At 53.5% G+C, this 16583-nt stretch overlaps 2 protein-coding genes across 6 annotated transcripts; one reads left to right on the top strand and one right to left on the bottom strand.

Annotated features, from left to right (window-relative positions):
* The first annotated feature begins 109 nt into the window (after positions 1-109).
* Positions 110-7668, top strand: PRRT3 (proline rich transmembrane protein 3). Of its 2 annotated transcripts, none has more exons than XM_059161666.1 (4): positions 110-340; positions 3522-4602; positions 4815-4970; positions 5555-7668. In XM_059161666.1, the coding sequence occupies exons 2-4, from the start codon at positions 3579-3581 to the stop codon at positions 7312-7314; spliced, it is 2940 nt and encodes a 979-aa protein (XP_059017649.1). In that variant the 5' UTR covers positions 110-340; positions 3522-3578; the 3' UTR covers positions 7315-7668. The 2 variants fall into 2 exon arrangements, with proteins under 2 accessions (XP_059017649.1, XP_059017648.1); XM_059161665.1 differs by lacking the exon at positions 110-340 and adding an exon at positions 347-505.
* A 549-nt stretch (positions 7669-8217) lies between these two features.
* CRELD1 (cysteine rich with EGF like domains 1) lies at positions 8218-16468 on the bottom strand. Of its 4 annotated transcripts, none has more exons than XM_059161698.1 (11): positions 16324-16467; positions 15602-15794; positions 15287-15369; positions 12750-12860; positions 12331-12422; positions 11448-11624; positions 11269-11364; positions 10258-10341; positions 10006-10101; positions 9651-9785; positions 8218-8865 (listed from the first exon to the last, which is right to left on the bottom strand). In XM_059161698.1, the coding sequence occupies exons 1-11, from the start codon at positions 16464-16466 to the stop codon at positions 8651-8653; spliced, it is 1425 nt and encodes a 474-aa protein (XP_059017681.1). In that variant the 5' UTR covers position 16467; the 3' UTR covers positions 8218-8650. The 4 variants fall into 4 exon arrangements, with proteins under 4 accessions (XP_059017681.1, XP_059017684.1, XP_059017683.1 ...); XM_059161701.1 differs by lacking the exon at positions 16324-16467 and adding an exon at positions 16289-16306; XM_059161700.1 differs by lacking the exon at positions 16324-16467 and adding an exon at positions 15998-16246.
* Between the last annotated feature and the right edge of the window lie 115 nt (positions 16469-16583).

The following is a 16583-nucleotide window of genomic DNA, read 5'->3' as shown; positions in this document are numbered from 1 at the left end:
GATATAAAGGAAGTGAGCTCCACGTCCCACGGGGTGTGCAAAATGGGATTGGCTGTCCCTTATTCAGGGAGGCTGCGGAAGGGATTTCCAAAATGCTCGGTGGTACCTCAGTTTCCTCTTAGCCCTGAGAATCTCTGAGAGAGGGGAGGTCAGGACTGGGACAAGAATCCACCCCTAAGGGGAAAGGGTTAAGTGGGGATGGTGTTCCTGTGGGCGGGCTCCGCGATCGGCAGCGCCGAGCTCTGTTAGCCAAGTCTGAGCATCTCCGAGGATGCGGCGCAACGAGCGGCTGCAGGGACGCGCGCAAGGTGAACGCGGGGGCGGCCAGCGCGGCGCCCAGGTGAGGAGCTGGCCCAGGGAGGGGGCGATGGCAGGGCCCCGGCAGGGAGCGTGGCCTGCAGCCCCCTTTCTGGGCACGAGCGGCAGAGCCTGCACCATCGCCCACCCCCACCCGGGACACTGCGGGAAGGCGCGGAGCCAGGGGAGAGGAGCCGGAGGAGGAGAGGTAACCCGAGCTGGACCAGCTCCCGAGGCTGCCCTGCGGCGGCCCTCGCCCTGCCCCCAGGCCGGCCTCTCCCCAGTCCCTAGGGCAGGGAGATACCCCCTATCCCTCACCCCACAAAAATCTCAAAAAATGTCTCCTGTAGGAGGAACCTAGGTCTGGTCAGCCCCCTCCTTGTCCACAGATGCCTAAATTTCGTTTGAATTGCGGCTGGCGAGCAGATGGCATATGCTTATCATTGAAGGCCTAACTCAAGTGCCTCCTCTGAAAAGCTTTTGGACCCCCATGTTCAAAATGAGCCGTTGCCGGTTTCACAACCCCTGGTGTGGTCATTCGCTGGCTGTGTGACCTTGGGCGATTTGCTACACCCCTCTGAACCTCCCCTTCTTCCCCTCTGAAATGGTAATACCCACACCTGCTTGTGTTGGGAGGGTTGGACGAGATGGAGGACATGCAGCTAATCTTAGCGCAGGAGCCTCAGTGGGTGAGTGCTCAACACAGGAGCACTGTTCTTAACCGGGACATGGGTTAGTGGCCCTTCAGGCTTTCCTCCTGGGTTGGCCCCAACTCCTGACACCAACTGGGTCTTCTCTGTGGGTCCCCAGCACCTAGTTTGGGCTAGGAGTAGGGCATGGGGTTCAGCCAATGTTTGAGAAATGAAACTAACAAGACCTCAAGGCAGAATCTAAACTAAGTTTCTGAATGGGTTTAAGGAATCTTTGAACTCCCTGAAATTGTCCACAACCTTGGATGAACCAGGACATTTCCAGGAGAGAGCCCCTGGAGTTTCCACTGGATTCTCAAGGTGTAGGTGAGGCACCAAGGATGAGAAGCCAGGGAACTCTGGGCATACCTGCTTCCCAGAGAGGAAGGGAGCAGGGCCTCTGCCCCTAAACGCACCCAGGCCTCTCCTCTCTCACAGTTGATGTGCTCCTGCCCGCTGTCTCCTAGCTATCGGGTCCCTTCCTGCCTCCCTGGCTTAACTAGGAGCTCTCAGGAAGAGGAACCTTTAAGGGATATCTATGCAGGGCCAGGCATACGCAGGCGCTGAAGACAAGAAATAAATATGCTGCTGCAGCCTCTGAGATGCCCCAGGTCCGGGGAGGAGACAGGAGATTACATTCTGTGACCAGGATGATGGGAAAGGGTAGAGGGGGTGTCAGGGAAAGAAATGTCTAAGCTGTAAAGAGCCACCATCATATCTCACCCGGATTTTCTCTCCCCCTTTTACAAATTTTATTTATTTATTTTATTTGGAGGCGAGAGTGCATGTGCGCCAGTGGGGCAGAAGGAGAGGGAGAGAATCTCAAGCAGGTTCTAGTGTCAGGATGGGTCCCAACGTGGGGCTCGATCTCATGCCCTGTGATCATGACCTGAGCCAAAGCCAAGAGTTAGATGTGCTTAACCAGCTAAGCCACCCAGGCGCTCCTCACCCCTTTTAAAACAGCGGGCTTGATGCTTGTATTGGTTTCCTGTGATACTTGGGATAAAATCCAGGTGCCTCATTCTGGTTTACAAGACCCCTTGTGATCTAGCCCTACCTTTCTGAATTTATCTCCCTCTGCTATGTTCTCCTTCATTTGCTATACTCCAGCCACACTAGCCTTTTCATTTCTTGAGTTCACTCATACATTTTGCATCAGGGCCTTAGCACTTTCTGTTCCTTTGCCAAATACTTTCCCCCCATATCTTCAAATGGCTGGCACTTTCAGCATCTAGCTTAAATGTTACCCCAAAGGCCTCCTGCTACCCACTGTGTAAATTAGCCCCCCATCTGCCTATCTCTTAACCCTGTTTTATTTTCTTCACAGCTCACCTTATTTAAAACTATTCATTGTCTGTCTCTTACCCCAAAATGCCAGCTCCGTGAGGGCAGGCATCTCGTCGATCTGTTCACTGCTTTTAATCCCCCAGGCCGACCACTATGTGTTCAAATTATTTGTTGATGTAGTTAAGGGGGCTGGTGGGGAAAAAAAGCTTTCTGGACAAAGGGAAAAGGCGTTAATGCTTATTAAACTTATTAAACTCCTCTTATGGGCCTGGCCTATAATGTGTTTTGTTAGGTGAGTCTTGTAAGAGCTCCCTTGACTTAGGTACCCATTTTACTGGTAGAAAAACCACAATTTGGAGAGGTGAAGTTAAGTCACCCAGGAAATGGCAAAGCTGGGATTTAAACCCAGATCCCTCTGTCCCTCTCCCTCTCCACCTCTCTGATATTTGAGCCAGGCCTTCTAGAATAGGATTTCATAGGGCATCTGGGTGGTTCAGTCAGTTAAGCATCTGCCTTCAGCTCAGGTCATGATCCCAGGGTCCTGGGATTGAGCCCCACATCATGGTTCCTGCTCAGCGGGGAGTCTGCTTCTCCGTTTCCCTCTGCTCCACCCCCTGCCTGGGCTCTTTTGCACACACACTCTCTCTCTCTCTGTCAAATAAATAATAAAATAAAATCTTTGAAAGAAGTAGGATTTCAGGGGCGCCTGGGTGGCTCAGTGGGTTAAGCCTCTGCCTTCATCTCGGGTCATGATCTCAGGGTCCTGGGATCAAGTCCCACATCGGGATCTCTGCTTCAGCAGGAAGCCTGCTTCCCCCTCTCTCTCTGCCTACTTGTGATTTCTCTCTGTCAAACAAATAAATAAAATCTTTAAAAAAAAGAAGTAGGATTTCAGCAAGTGAAGGAGGAGAGGGCATTCCAGGCTTAAATAGCAGGAGCAAAGGACTGGGGCACTGAAGAGTCCAGTGGGATAGATAAGCAGCCTGCTGTGGCCTTGGAAGACTAGGAGAGGAACTTACATTCTTTCCTGAGGGTAGTGGAAGCCATTGAAGGTTTTGAAGTAGGGCAAGTGGCATGACCAGAGATGCAGTTTTAAAAGGTCACTCTGGGCAGCATGAATAGGTTGAACAGGAAGGGGCTGGAGAAGGGGGAGCTTTTCCATGTCTCTCTTCTTTCTTTCCCACCATCCATCTTGGGGCAGCTATGGGCACTCCCAGTGTTCATATGTCATCCCCCTTCTTTTTTTAGGGTCATCCAGGGAGGACTGGAAGTTGAGTGTTCTAGGCCCAGGCATCAGAGTGGACCATGGCTCCCAGCCCATGGGGCCGTGGATGTGGCCCCCTGCTGCTGTTGCTGCTGCTGTCCCTGGGGGCTGGCCCTGCCCTGGGCCGGGGCCTTCCCAAGCCACTTGAGGACTCGGAACCACATCTGATCCCGGGAAACCACCCCCAGGGCCCTACAGGCACAGAGCCCCAGGCCCTCGACTTCCTCTGGGGAAAGTCCAGAGATGAGGACCCCTGGAACTCCAATGTTCCCCATGCCCCTGCTGAGGAAGCACCCGAGAAGCCAGCAGACTCTCCCCTTGGCCCAGCCTTGCATGGACCTAAAGCATCCCACAGGGCTCAGAGAGAAGGACTCCCAGTAACTGATGACCTCCAGATGGCTCGAGGGTCAAGTTCTCATGGATGGACAGGACTGCCTGACTCACAGGAGCCTATAGAACAAGAAGCACCAGCTCCCCATCCAGTAGGCCTCCCCCATCTCACTTTCATTCCCATAACTCCCAGACTCCAACTTGGGATAGCCACAGTTCTTCCCTCCACAGAATCAGAGGAGCCTGGAGGCCAAGTGGAGCAACGACCACCTAGAGATGAGGGTCTGGTGGACAAAGCCAAGATCAGCATCTCAGAAATGCCCCCCTTAGACCACCAGGGCCCTCCGCACACTCTTGCTCCCCACTTGGGCACTACCAGGAGGCCAGTGCTAGAAGAACAGGGAAGAGGTGAGGACTTCCAGGAGGCAGCTCAAGGGCCCCTCTTCACCCAACAGGATCCTGAACTCCCTCATGTTGGCTTGGTATCCTCAGCTGAGGTGGTGTCCTCTCAGGAGCCTGGGTCCCAGCCAGACCTGGTATTGGCCAAAAGCCTTCCTCCTGCTGAGGGGCTGCCAGTGGAGCTCCCCAAGAAGACTGGAGGTGAAGAGACCTGGCAAGTCAGTCTTTCAAGTCCCTCGCCCAAACAGGCTGATCTTCCTGATGTTAGGGGCTCACCAAGACCCCAGCCCTCAGGTCCCCCTACCACAGAGACTCCTGATGGGCAGCCCAAGCCAGGTGGGTATCAAACTGAGGGTGATGAGCAGTGCTGGGAGGAGGCAGTGTTCCAGGGTAGCTGGATGGCCCAGTTTCTGTGTGACCTCTGGTCCCTCTTGGTAGCATTTTCCTCGTTCTGCCAAATGAGGGTGATTGTGCCTTCCTTTTGGGGGCTCAGACTTCGGGGACCGAAGGAAGGTCAGACAAAGTAATGACTGCTTTTGTTGTTTCAGAGATAGCGGCAATGAATGAAGCAGACCCCATCTCCCCCCAGCGGGTGAGAGGAGCATTGGAGACCCCAGGTACCCCCAAGTCCCTCATTCCTGGCCCCTTGGACCCCGGCCCAGCTACAAATCGAACAGAGAGCCCTGTGGGGGCGCTGCAGCCAGGTGAGGTCATGGCTAGACTCTGGTAGGGAGTGGGTACTCTGTCTAATAACTAAAAACCTGTGTGAGGTATTTGGGAGGAGTGAATGGGCATGAACACCTGCTTAAAGGAACTCACCAGGACCTCCTTCAAAAAACTCAGGATAATAAACTAATGCTCATTGGGTACTCTGGGACAAGTCATTTGTCCTTTGGGGGCTAGAATATTCTTAAATGTGACTTGGATATATTTAGTGCAGTTTCTCCAACTCCTGCAAATCAGTGGAGATTTTTAAAAATTCCAATACCCAGGCACCATCACAAGGAAATCTGATTCACTTGGTCTCCAGGTGATTCTAATGGGCAGCCAATGCTGAGAACTGCTGGTATTTTATTAGTAAAAGCGATAGGTCACATCATTTAACATTATTGGTGTTGGGCACTATGCTAAGGCCTTAATCCTGCCCACACCCCAATGAGGTAGGTGCTATTACCATCCCCATTTTATAGATGTGCTTAGAAAAGTTTAATAACTTGCCAACCACACTAGAGAATGTGGAAAATCAAAAAGCACTTTTCAAAGGGCTATTTTGATATTGTTATTTCAGATGAAGCCGAGGAGTGGCCGGGGCGCCCCCAAAGCCATCCCCCAGCACCCCCAGTCCAGGCCCCCTCAACGTCACGCCGGGGCCTCATTCGGGTTACCACGCAGCGCGCCCTGGGCCAGCCACCCCCTCCGGAGCCCTCAGCCAGCTCCGTACCATCAGCCCCAGCCACCAGCCCCCCCGCCAATGCTACCGCACCTCCTCTGCGCTGGGGTCCCCTCCGGCGGGTGCTGAGCTTTTCCTGGGAGCTGCACGTCTATGGGGTGGGGGTGCTCTTCCTCTTGCCCGCATTGTTGGCACTGGCCTCCCTGGCAGCCGCCCCTGCGGGGCCCCGGCTGGCTCTGGTGGCAGCGGTGCTGGTGCTCGTAGCATCCGGGCTTCGATCAGCCTACATGCTCGCCGACCCTTACGGCTCTCAGGCGCGGCTGGGCTTACGCGCCGGCCTGGTACTCTACAACCTGCCCTTCCCCTTGCTGCTCACTGCGCTGGCGGCCCTGACCCTGCTCGGTCTAGGCGTGGGGCTGCCCCAGCAGCTGCAGAACCCGCTCCTGCTGGGAGCGCTGGCGTTGGTGCACGGCGTGGGGTTGCTGACTACTGACTTGCTGTCGGTGCGGCCTGCGCTCAACCTCCTGGCTCAGGGCTTGTCGTGTGCCTGGGGCGCCACTGTGTCTCTGGGCACGCTCTGCCTTTGCCGTCGCCGCCTGCTGGACGGGCCTCGGGGCTGGGATGCCAGCCCGGGCCCGCGGCTGCTGGCCGTGGCTGGCGCGCTGGGGCTGCTGGCCAGTGGCTTGCAGCTGGCGGCCGCGCTCTGGCTATACCCAGGCCCAGGCCGGGTGGGTCGCTTTTCGTGGGCCTGGTGGGGTGTCCACTTCTGGCTGCGCCTGCTGGAGCTGACCTGGGCCCTGGCCCTGGCGCTGGCTGCTATGGCCGCCGCACGGCCCCGGCCGCCCACGGAGCACGCTTGCTGGGCTAAGTTGCTACGCCTGGCGTGCCCCACGCCCTCAGGCAAGAGCGAGGTGCCTGAGCGACCCAACAACTGCTATGCAGGGCCCAGTGGCCTCGGTGCAGGCAGCCTGGACATCAGCAAGAGTCTCATCCGCAACCCAGCGGAGGGCGGGCCGCCCGCCACGCCCAGTTCAGGCGCCTGGGGCTCGGCTGCGTCTTTGGGCCGAGGCCCCCAGGGTGGCCCGGGACTGTCCCGCAACAGCGTGGGGCCGGCGCCGTCGATGAGCGAGCTGGATCTGCGGCCGCCATCGCCCATCAACCTGAGCCGCAGCATCGACGCCGCGCTCTTTCGAGAGCACCTGGTGCGAGACAGCGTTTTCCGGCGCTGTGGCCTGCGCGGCCTGGCCTCCTCGCCGCCTGGCGGCGCGCTGCGGCCGCGGCGGGGCAGCCACCCCGACGCCGAGCTCGACGGCGCCGGCTCTTCCCTTATGCGGGGCCGCTGCCGGTCTCTCAGCGACGTGCGTGTGCGCGGCCCGGTCCCACCGCACGTCGCGGACGACCCTGAGGGGGCGCCCTCTCGCAGCTCCATGGACAGCTTTTCCCGGGGCTCGCTCAAGATCAGCTGGAACCCGTGGCGTCACGGGCTGTCATCGGTGGACAGTCTGCCCCTGGATGAGCTGCCCAGCACCGTGCAGCTGTTGCCTGCCCCAGCCCCAGCCCCACCCCCCGACCGGCCCGGGGAACCTCAGAGTGAGGTCCAGCCTCGCAGCAAGCCTGGGGACTCCCGCAGCGCCTCCAGTGACACCATTGAGCTCTGAGGGATCGAGGAATGCAGGATGAGGGCCCTACCCTCAATGGCCATAGGGCATGGCCCATTGGGACAGCTGAACATTTGAAAAACTGGCATTCCTGGGCTACCACCTGACAGTCACTTGAAAACAGTCGGGCATGAACCTACCCCCGTTTTTTTGTTTTTTTTTCCCAACGGGTATTTTGCACAGAGGCTGTGACTTACGCGGAATACAGGGTGGACATGCATGGATTTGGGTGTGGGATATGGGGTCCAGTTACCCCCAGACACCCCTCCAGACTCCCCAGTGTGGAGAGATGAGGCTTGCTTGTCCAGACTGACTGTCCTCTTTGTGCCAAAGAAATAAACCCTTAGGAGTTGGCTTATGCCTCCCTCTGGCCATGCCAGGATCCTGTTAAGAGAGGAGGTAGCAGTCCCCGCCCCCCAGCAGTCCCAAATCCTGTGTATGTTGGGGAGGAGAGGACTTAAAAAGGAAAGGGCACTTGATTCTTCCAACAGAGGCTTTAGGAATAATGGCTACCAATAATTTGTAGCATCTCTTGTCTGTTGTGCACGGTCTTCAGCTCTTCATAGCCATCATCTTACTTCTCATATTAAGCCCGAGTGAAAAGCACTATCATGCCCATTTTACAGATGGGAAGAGTGAAGTTCAGAGAAAAAGTCATTTGTCCAGAGTCTTTTGGCAAATGATAGCTGGCACTGAACCCAGGAAGTTCCACTCCAAAGCCTAGTTCCTCCACCCAACTCCTAACACTACTTAGGTCGAAGCCTCTTGATTCTCCCTCTACTGCTCCTCCATCAGGGTAACCCTCAATTTCCTAGGGTTTTAGAATATTTCCCCAAGGGCTGGGGGCTCTCAGTAGCTCAGGCCAACCCATGGGGAGTAGGAGGCAGGTGATGAGACTGAAGCTTCTCTACTTTCCAAGACCTTTATTTCCTGAGATGAATAAATAATCAGTGGCTGAGGGGCAGGGGCGTGAGTATGGAACAGGAACTGGCGGCATGCAGCTGGCAGGAGGGGGCTGTGATGGGCCCACCCCCGCAGAGAACCCCCCCTCATCCTGAGCGGGGGCTAAAGCCCATTAGCAGTTACCACAAGGAGATACTTTTTAAAAATTCACACACATTGTGAAGTCTGCCCAGCTCCCCCAGGCCAAGATCTCATGGCATCCATATTCAGAGCTACTTTTTCACTCCAAGAGCCTCACCTGCCCAGGCCTGGTGGATAGAGGGTGCTTACCCTACTCAAAAATAAAGCAAGCTGCCTCAAGTGTCCAGGCAGGAGAGAGGCTGACCTCTGGGGACAGTCTGGATAGGAAGAGATCCTGCAGGTGTGGCAGAGATTATCTGCCCTTGATGAAGCCCTCCAGCACTCGGTCACTGCGCTCTGACAACCAGTAGCCGGTCATGGCTGCCACAGCCCCAATGAAGATGGCGGTGAAGACCAAGTCGCCCTTGGCCGCCAGTGTAGCCAGCGCACAGATGATGACCCCAAAGAACATCTGCTGCAGCACCACCAGCTCATCCTCTGTCATCTCTGAGAAGAAGCCTGCTGACTCTGAAGAGCAAGAGACGCACCTGTTACTCCTCCCCTGTTCCTGGAGCTCCCCACGCCACATGCCTGCCTGCTGGCAAACAATGTCATTTGCCACTGAGAACAACTCCAACAGGGCAGTCGTTGTCCCTATCTCACTGAGTGGGAAACTAAGGCTCAGAGAGTTAAAGAGCTTTGCCCAAGGCCATGTGGTGGACACATCAGGACACAGTGTGTGTACTAGCCCAGCTTCAGAGCCGGACTGCCTGGCTTTGACTCTTGTCTCTGTGATCTGCTTGTCACGTGGCCCTGGGCAAGTTATTTCATCTCTGCATCCTAGTTTCCACTGTGTAAAATGGGGATGAGAGTAATACCAAAGGCACTGGATTTGTTTTAGAAGCAAAAGAAATTAATACATGCCACATGCTCGGGAGAGCATCTGACACACGGCCAGAGCTGTGCATGTGGTCCCTATTGTCATCAGTGTGACTGTCCTTCACCTCATCACACCTACAGCCTGCGCAGCTCTCAGCAGCCCCAGGCAAGAATTGGTCCCATTGGACAGATGAGAATGGAGGCAGAGTGATTTGACACCAAGTGTGATTTTCTTTCTATCCTGGGAGGTGTGAGATGGCTAGAAGTCAGCCTGGAGATAAGATGTAGGGTTTGAGGCTTAGTGCAGCCTCATGCAGACAGTGCCCAGGGGCACGGGGAAGGGCCTGTGGGTGCCTGGAGAAGGGTCTTGCCTGTCCTCCCCCTGGATGAGCACCTCCCCTCCTCAGGTTTCTGGGGGCCACTAGGAGGCTCACCTGGGATCTGCTCCTTCACACAGATGCCCTCGATCTGTTTGTAGCCCTCGGCGCAGACACAGCGATAGCTTCCCTCGGTGTTCTCGCACTGCTGGTTCTCTCCTGGACACACCTCTGTCTCACATTCGTCTACATCTTAAGGGAGGGTGAGCCAGGGTCAGGCCCCCACTGCCAGAGTCCCACATACAGCAACCCTGATTCCCATCTCACTCACATCCAGACACTCCCCTCTGCCCTTGCCCAAACAACATTCCATCCTTCCTTCTCCTGCCCTGTCCATATGCCCCCAGCCGTTCTCAGTTCATGGTGGACAAAACACTCCACTGCGTCTATGCCCCAGTAGCAGGAGACTCACCGAGACACTTGGAGCCCACCTGCTGGTAGCCAGGGCTACATTTCTTACAGCGGCCCGGGCCCGCCCCCATGCAGCCCAGGCAGGCCTTGGCACAGTCTGGAGAAGTGAGAGGACAGATGAGTGAGAGCTGCCCTTAGGCCCAGGGTGGATTATGGAGGGGGGAAGCCCCACTTCTGAAGAAATTAGGGGGAAAGGCATGGAGCAGGTCCTCCTACCTTCTCCACTACCCTCCACTCTGGGACTGGCACTTACCTCGGCACTCATAGGAGCCTTCCGTGTTCACACAGAACTGGTTGGCTCCACAGCTGGCTCGCTCTGTGCCACACTCGTCAATGTCTGCAGAGAGGCCGGCAGGGCGGGAATTTCAGTCCCTACTGCACTAGCAGGGAAGCCGAGGCCAGTGTTGTTGGGAAACAGACCTGCCCCCACTCAGACAATGGGCCAGAGACCACAGGCCGTGTGCCAGAGGCACAGGTGCTGCAGGACTCAGGGCTGCCCAGCCAGAGACTGCGTTTTCCAATCTGCCTCAAAGGTAAGCATGACCTGAAACTGAGTTCTGGCCAACAGGATGTAAACAGGAGTGATGTGCCCCACTTTTAGCTTGGCCTTAAAATAGCAGAATTGGACTCCTCCATGCACTTTCTTCCCATTCTCACTTCCTGAGTGTCAGGTCATGGAACATGGAGGTACCTGTCACCCAACCTCAAACAACAGAACCGTCCCAAGGGGATGACCACACAGTAAGACAGGCAGTACTAGGTCCCAGAATGATTGTGACAGGCAGAACTTCCCTGCCTGGCTTGGACCAGTTGTTTTGAGACTGTGATACAGATAAAAATAAAACTCTATATTCTTTAAGCCACAGTCTTTGAAGATCTTTGTTATAGCAGCTTAGCCTTTACCCTCGTCTACATAAATAGCAGGACAGAGACCAAACCAAGTCTTGAACCCAGGCTTCCTGACCCCAAGTTAAGTATTTCATTTCCCTGGCTAATCCTTTCTCAATTTTCAAGACTTGGCCTAAGTGGTACCTCCTCCAAGAAGCCTTTCCTGATCCCCACCACCACCACCCGCTGCCCCAGAGCTGGCTCAGGGACATCTCTAACAGCACAGAGATCCATCTATACTCTAACTGCCTGGTTACTCTTCTGCCTTTCCAACCAGGTTGAGATCTCCATGAAGATGGAGACTGTACTGGTCTAGCCCAGAGGTGTGTGTGTTGATGGGGACCACCTTCCCACACCGAGGGCAGGCCTTACTCACCTACACACTTAAGGTGATGCAAGGCCCAGCCCTTCTTGCACTGGAGGCAGTTTGATTCCTCAGGGCCTGAGCAGCGGGCACAGGGGCCAAAACAAGCTGGGGGGAATGGAGAAAGTGTGAGGATGGGCAGGCAGGCACCCCATCGGTTCCTCCTAGCCCCATGCCTCTTGGCTACCTACCCGAACATACCAGATGGCTGGCGTTGCGGTCTGCCTCAAAATAGCCAAGGCCACACTGGCCACAGGCCTCGCCCCCGTAGCCGGTTTGGCAGTCACAGCGCCCGCTGCCCCCTCGAGTCCCTTCCCCTTCACACTGCCCGTAGCCACCGCAGGGCTTCTCTGTGCCCCCAGGACAGGCTGTGGGCAGACACCAAACCAGGTAAAATCACAAATACAATCGTGAACACAGAGAATATTCCCCCATATCATTAAACATTTTTGGGGAAGAAACTTAATTTTCAGGGCCACATAATACCTCATGGGACATGTACTTAACTGATACCCTCCTATAGAACAGATTACTTACAAATCTTTCCTTTTTATAAAGACTGAATTAATCATCTTTGTCACTAACTCCCCTTTTTGTTTTCAATTTATTTATTTTTTATTCTTCGAGTCAGTAAGTCTTTATCTGAAGCATCCAGAGAGATTTTTCTAAAAGGGGCTGGTGGTAGGTACAGCTCCTCCCTCAGGACTGTGTATAGAAAAAGGTGAAAATGGGGGCTTCAGTGCAGCACCTGCCTGTCCCTAGGTCACCTTAGTTCAGGGGATGGGTCTGATCTGATCCAGGCACAGGAAATGGGGGTGTGGGTGAGGGCACTTCTCATGCACATGAGAAAAACCACAGCCCCATCTGACTGTCTAGCCCTATTACCTTTTTCTCACAGCCATTCCCCACTGATCTGCTCATCTCAACAGCCCTGTGAGGCAGAGGAGAACCTAAGGTCCAGAGGAATTATCTGAGCAACCTGAGCTCACACAGCGAGCTGTGGGACAGAACCAGGACTGGATCCCTGGCTTTGGCAATGCCTGCTTATCCCCCGAGAAGAGCTTGAAAACTCACGAAGGCAGGAGGGCCCGAAGGTGCCTGATGGGCAGCAGAGCTTCAGGGAGTCTGAGCAGAGCCACTGGAAGAGGTCTGGGGCTTCCTGCTGCCTAAAGGGGTTGGGGTGGGGATGACAGTAAGGGGGGCTGAGACAGTGCCAGAGGTGCTGCCCACCCACCAGCCTCCCCAAATATCTGTGCTACTACCACCTTGGACATAAGACCCACAAGGCTACCTGACCAACACCCTCTCCCTATTTGGCAGAGGAGTAAACTGAAGCTCACAGTGAGAACTTGGGTCCCCCCAACCAAGTCCTTAGTAGATCTAGGTTTGGAAGAAAGAGCCAAACCAGGACACAGACCCAAGCATGCAACCCCCTCTTCTACCACCAGGCCCTGCCTGTGGCCCCCTCCCTGGGAAGGCCCCCAACAACTCACTTGTGAAACCACCAGCTCTCCACCAGTTCCTCACTCAGCTCCAGTAGGCGGTGGCACTCAAAGTCCGACTTGCTGCACACGCTCTCGAGCACCTCTACCAGGCGGGTCTCACTGCCCGGACAGGGTGGGGGTGGCAGGACTATGTTCTACCCCATCCACCACCCTCCTTAAGGTCTCCTTTCCCACCCAGCTTGTGCCATGACACCAAAGGAAAGGCCAGAGGGTGTAACGGAAAGGGTACTCAGTTGGGGAGTCAGATAGACCTGGGTTTGAATCTAGTTGAGTGACCTTGGGCAAGTCACTTAACCTCTCCCAAACCTCTGTTTTCTCATCTGTAAAATGGAGACAATAACCCATCCTGCAGATGTGTTGTAAGATGCCTCAGTTCCTGCATTTGCGCAATGAAATGTAATACCCTTACTGGGAATATGTGATTAAAAATACATCACATAATAAGTGTTGGCAAGGCTGTGGAGAAATTGGAAGCCTCCTACATTGAAGGTGGGAAAGAAAAATGGTGCAGTCACTGTGGAAAACAGTTTGGCAGTTCGGTTAAACATGGAATTACCCCAAGAATCAGTAATTCCACTCCTGGTCACATGCCCCAAAGAATGGAAAATAGCAATTCTATATACAATAGCCAAAAGGTAGAAACAATCCAGATGTTCATCAACTGAAGAATGGGTAAGCAAAATGTGGTAAAGCCATACAATGAAATATTATTAAGCTTTAAAAAGGAATGAACTACTGACATATATTAATGTTATATTATGAACAAACCTTGAAAACAATACACTAACTGAAAGAAGCCAGACACATATAGATTCCAGTAAAATCAGCAAATCCACACAGATAGCAGGGGCTGGGGAAAGGGGAGAATGGGGAGTGACTGCTTCATAGGTATGGAGTTCCATTGTGGGTTGATAAAAATGCTCTGGAACGAGATAGTGGTAAAGGTTGCAAAACACTGTAAATGTACTAAATGTCTCTAGTGACAAAGTTTACAGTATATATATGTTTATATATGTTATATTATATATAATATATAAAAATATATTATATAATTATATATTATATTATATATATATATTTTTTTTACCCCAATAATTTTTTTAAAATACATACATACACATACACACATATATTCTGTATTTAAAGGGTCTGGCATGTGCCTGGCATATAGAAGGAGAGGACTTAAAAAACAAAAACCAAACAAACAGAAAACAGGAGCTAGAAGTGTCCTTCAGGTTATCTTGGCCGATCCCCTCACTCCTAAATGAGGAAACTGAGGCCCATTAAGGGAAAGGAAAACAACCAATGTTACATAATAACAAAATCTTTTGTTTCTAGTGGGCATCACAGTTTAATCCTTACCATGATCCTATGAAATAGGCAAAGCAAGTATCAATGTCCCCATTTTACTGATGAAGAAACTGAGGCTCAGAGGGGTTAAGTGACCTTACCAAGGGTACACAGGGTCAGAACTGACACCCATATCTATCTAACTCCAAGTATTGCTGATTCCTTCTTAACTTGACTTTGAAAAGTGGGAGGGCTTAGCACTCAGGCCTTTTGTCTCATGGTCTCATGTCATCCCATGGCTTTATAATACTGACTATATGCTGATGACCCCCCAATTCAGGTTTCCAGCTCCTACTTTTCCCCTGAACCTCAGATGTCTCAATCTAACTCTATTTGGCTCTTTAAGGGACATCCCAGCCTAATATGTTCAAGGACACCTAATCCCACCCCTTCCCTATATTATATCCTCTCCTGCTTCACATTTACCCATACCAGAAAACATCCCCAGTTGCTCAGGCCCCAAACCTATAAGTACTTTTTATTCTTTTTCTCTCCTACCCCATAATGATTCTGTCATCAAGCCCTATCAGTCCATCTGCAAAATATACCCAGAACAGGACGACACCTGCTCATGCTGCTGTCGTACTTAGACTAGCCTCCCAAATGGTCTCCTTGCTTCCTCCACTCCAGTCCCTACAGTCGTTTTGCTACATCGCAGTGAGTGATCTTTTAAAGGTAAAAACAAGACATCACCTCTTAGCTCCAAACTTTCCAATGATTTCCCATTACACTCAGAATGAAATCTAAACACCATTCTGTGACCTTCAAGGCACCCTGGCTTCATGTTCGATCACTCTTGTCTGCTCACTCCCATCCAGCCTCTTCTCCAATACACCAAGCTCAGCCCCACTCTATCCAAATCCCTTCCCTGTCACATAGCTTGCTTCTTTGCTTCAGGTTTCGGTTCAAATGTTACACCTTGAACTCCATGCCTCCCACCCTTCCGTAGTCTATCCTGCTTTCCTGTTCTTCATTTGATGTGACATTATTTATTTACCTATTCACTGTCTCTTCAACTGGAATTTAAGCACCTTGCAGATGGGATTTTGCTTGCCTAATTTACTGCTGTACTAGAGATGGTCAGTGATATTTGAGTCTCAAGAGTTTCAAGGCCTCCAACAGTAGAGCCAAGACTGGGAGGTGAGGTATATAAACCCACCTCTCCAGCCCCTTACCTGTCTTTGTATTTGGACAATTTCTCTTCCTCCCAGGCAGTATTTCCACCTCCAAAGTTGTCCCGGATTGTTCTCTCCAGGCCCTGGAAACAGAGAACATTAGTAATAGCTAAGTACAGTGCCTGGCACATTCTAGCACTTCTGTGTTTCACTGCCCAGGGCACTGAGGCACAGAAAGGCAACCCGCCCAAGGTCATACAACTAGTAAGCAACCAAGCTGGTACTTGACTCATGCAGACTTGCATCCCAGAACTCTTCTTAACCCCTGTGCTATCATGGTTAGGCCATCTCCCACAAGGCTGCTCGGGCACCCACCTTGTTGAAGCTGTCGACCAGTCCCCGGCAGGTATGACATGGATGGAGCTCAGTTGGGGGAGAAGACTGGGGAGGTGGAGAAGGCTGGAGCCAGACGGGACCTGGGAGGCTAAGGAAGAGACTCAGGCCCCAGAGTAGAGGTGGGACCAGGCCCCTCTGGGGCAGTGAGGCCATCTTTTCCCAGGTCCGGAACCTGTAGATAAGAGGAAATGGGAATGACTCACTGGAGGAGTCAAGTGAGAAAAAAAAGGATTGGTTCGGAGGTGCCGCGAGTCTGGGAGCCCGGATCTGTGTTATTAATAGGAGGCTAGACTAGGGGGACGACCGGGGGAGGGGAAGTGGTGAGAAAGGAGCCTGTTCAGCAGTTCCAAGACGGGAGTAAGTTATCCTCATCACCGTGGGAGAGGTGGCCTGAATCCTTAGCAAGGGAGAAGTCAACTCATTGTTTTAAGGTCTGAATATGGATTGTTATTAGGGCCAGGATCAGCGGAATTTGGGAGAACCGGTCAGAGTCCAAGTATTAGGGTAGTAGAGGCCGGATGGGCGGTCTCGGGGGGGAGGAGTCTGGAACGGAACCCAGGTCTAGGGGGGTGGAGCCCATATCCGGATATGAAGAGAAGGGGGTCAGGTTTGCGCGCCCGCAGGCTACAAAGACGCGGCCTCTAGCAGGCAGGGGAGGATCCAGACCCGCGTAGGCTGCGTGGGAGGAAGAGCCGACCCACCCAGCCCGTTGGCGCCGACCGCTCAGCCTCCCCAACGCCGCAGCAGCGGCTGCCGGCGTAAGACGTGCGGCCTCCGCCGGCTCTGCAGCCTGGGGGGCGGAGCAGGGCCCACTCTCAGCCAATGGTGGCAGTCCATGTGCCATTGCGTCACCTTACGTCAGCCACCCGCCGGCGGTGCAAGGCTGCACCTGTCCGGGTGTTAAAGGGCCGCGGGCGTCGTGCTAGGCCAGCGAGGCGGTCACGGACACAGGCGGAGTCAC

The sequence above is a fragment of the Mustela lutreola genome, chromosome 2 (assembly GCF_030435805.1).
Source record: "Mustela lutreola isolate mMusLut2 chromosome 2, mMusLut2.pri, whole genome shotgun sequence".
Taxonomy (NCBI): domain Eukaryota; kingdom Metazoa; phylum Chordata; class Mammalia; order Carnivora; family Mustelidae; genus Mustela; species Mustela lutreola.
Note: the sequence above shows the minus strand (reverse complement) of the source record. Positions and strands in the feature narration are given on the sequence as shown.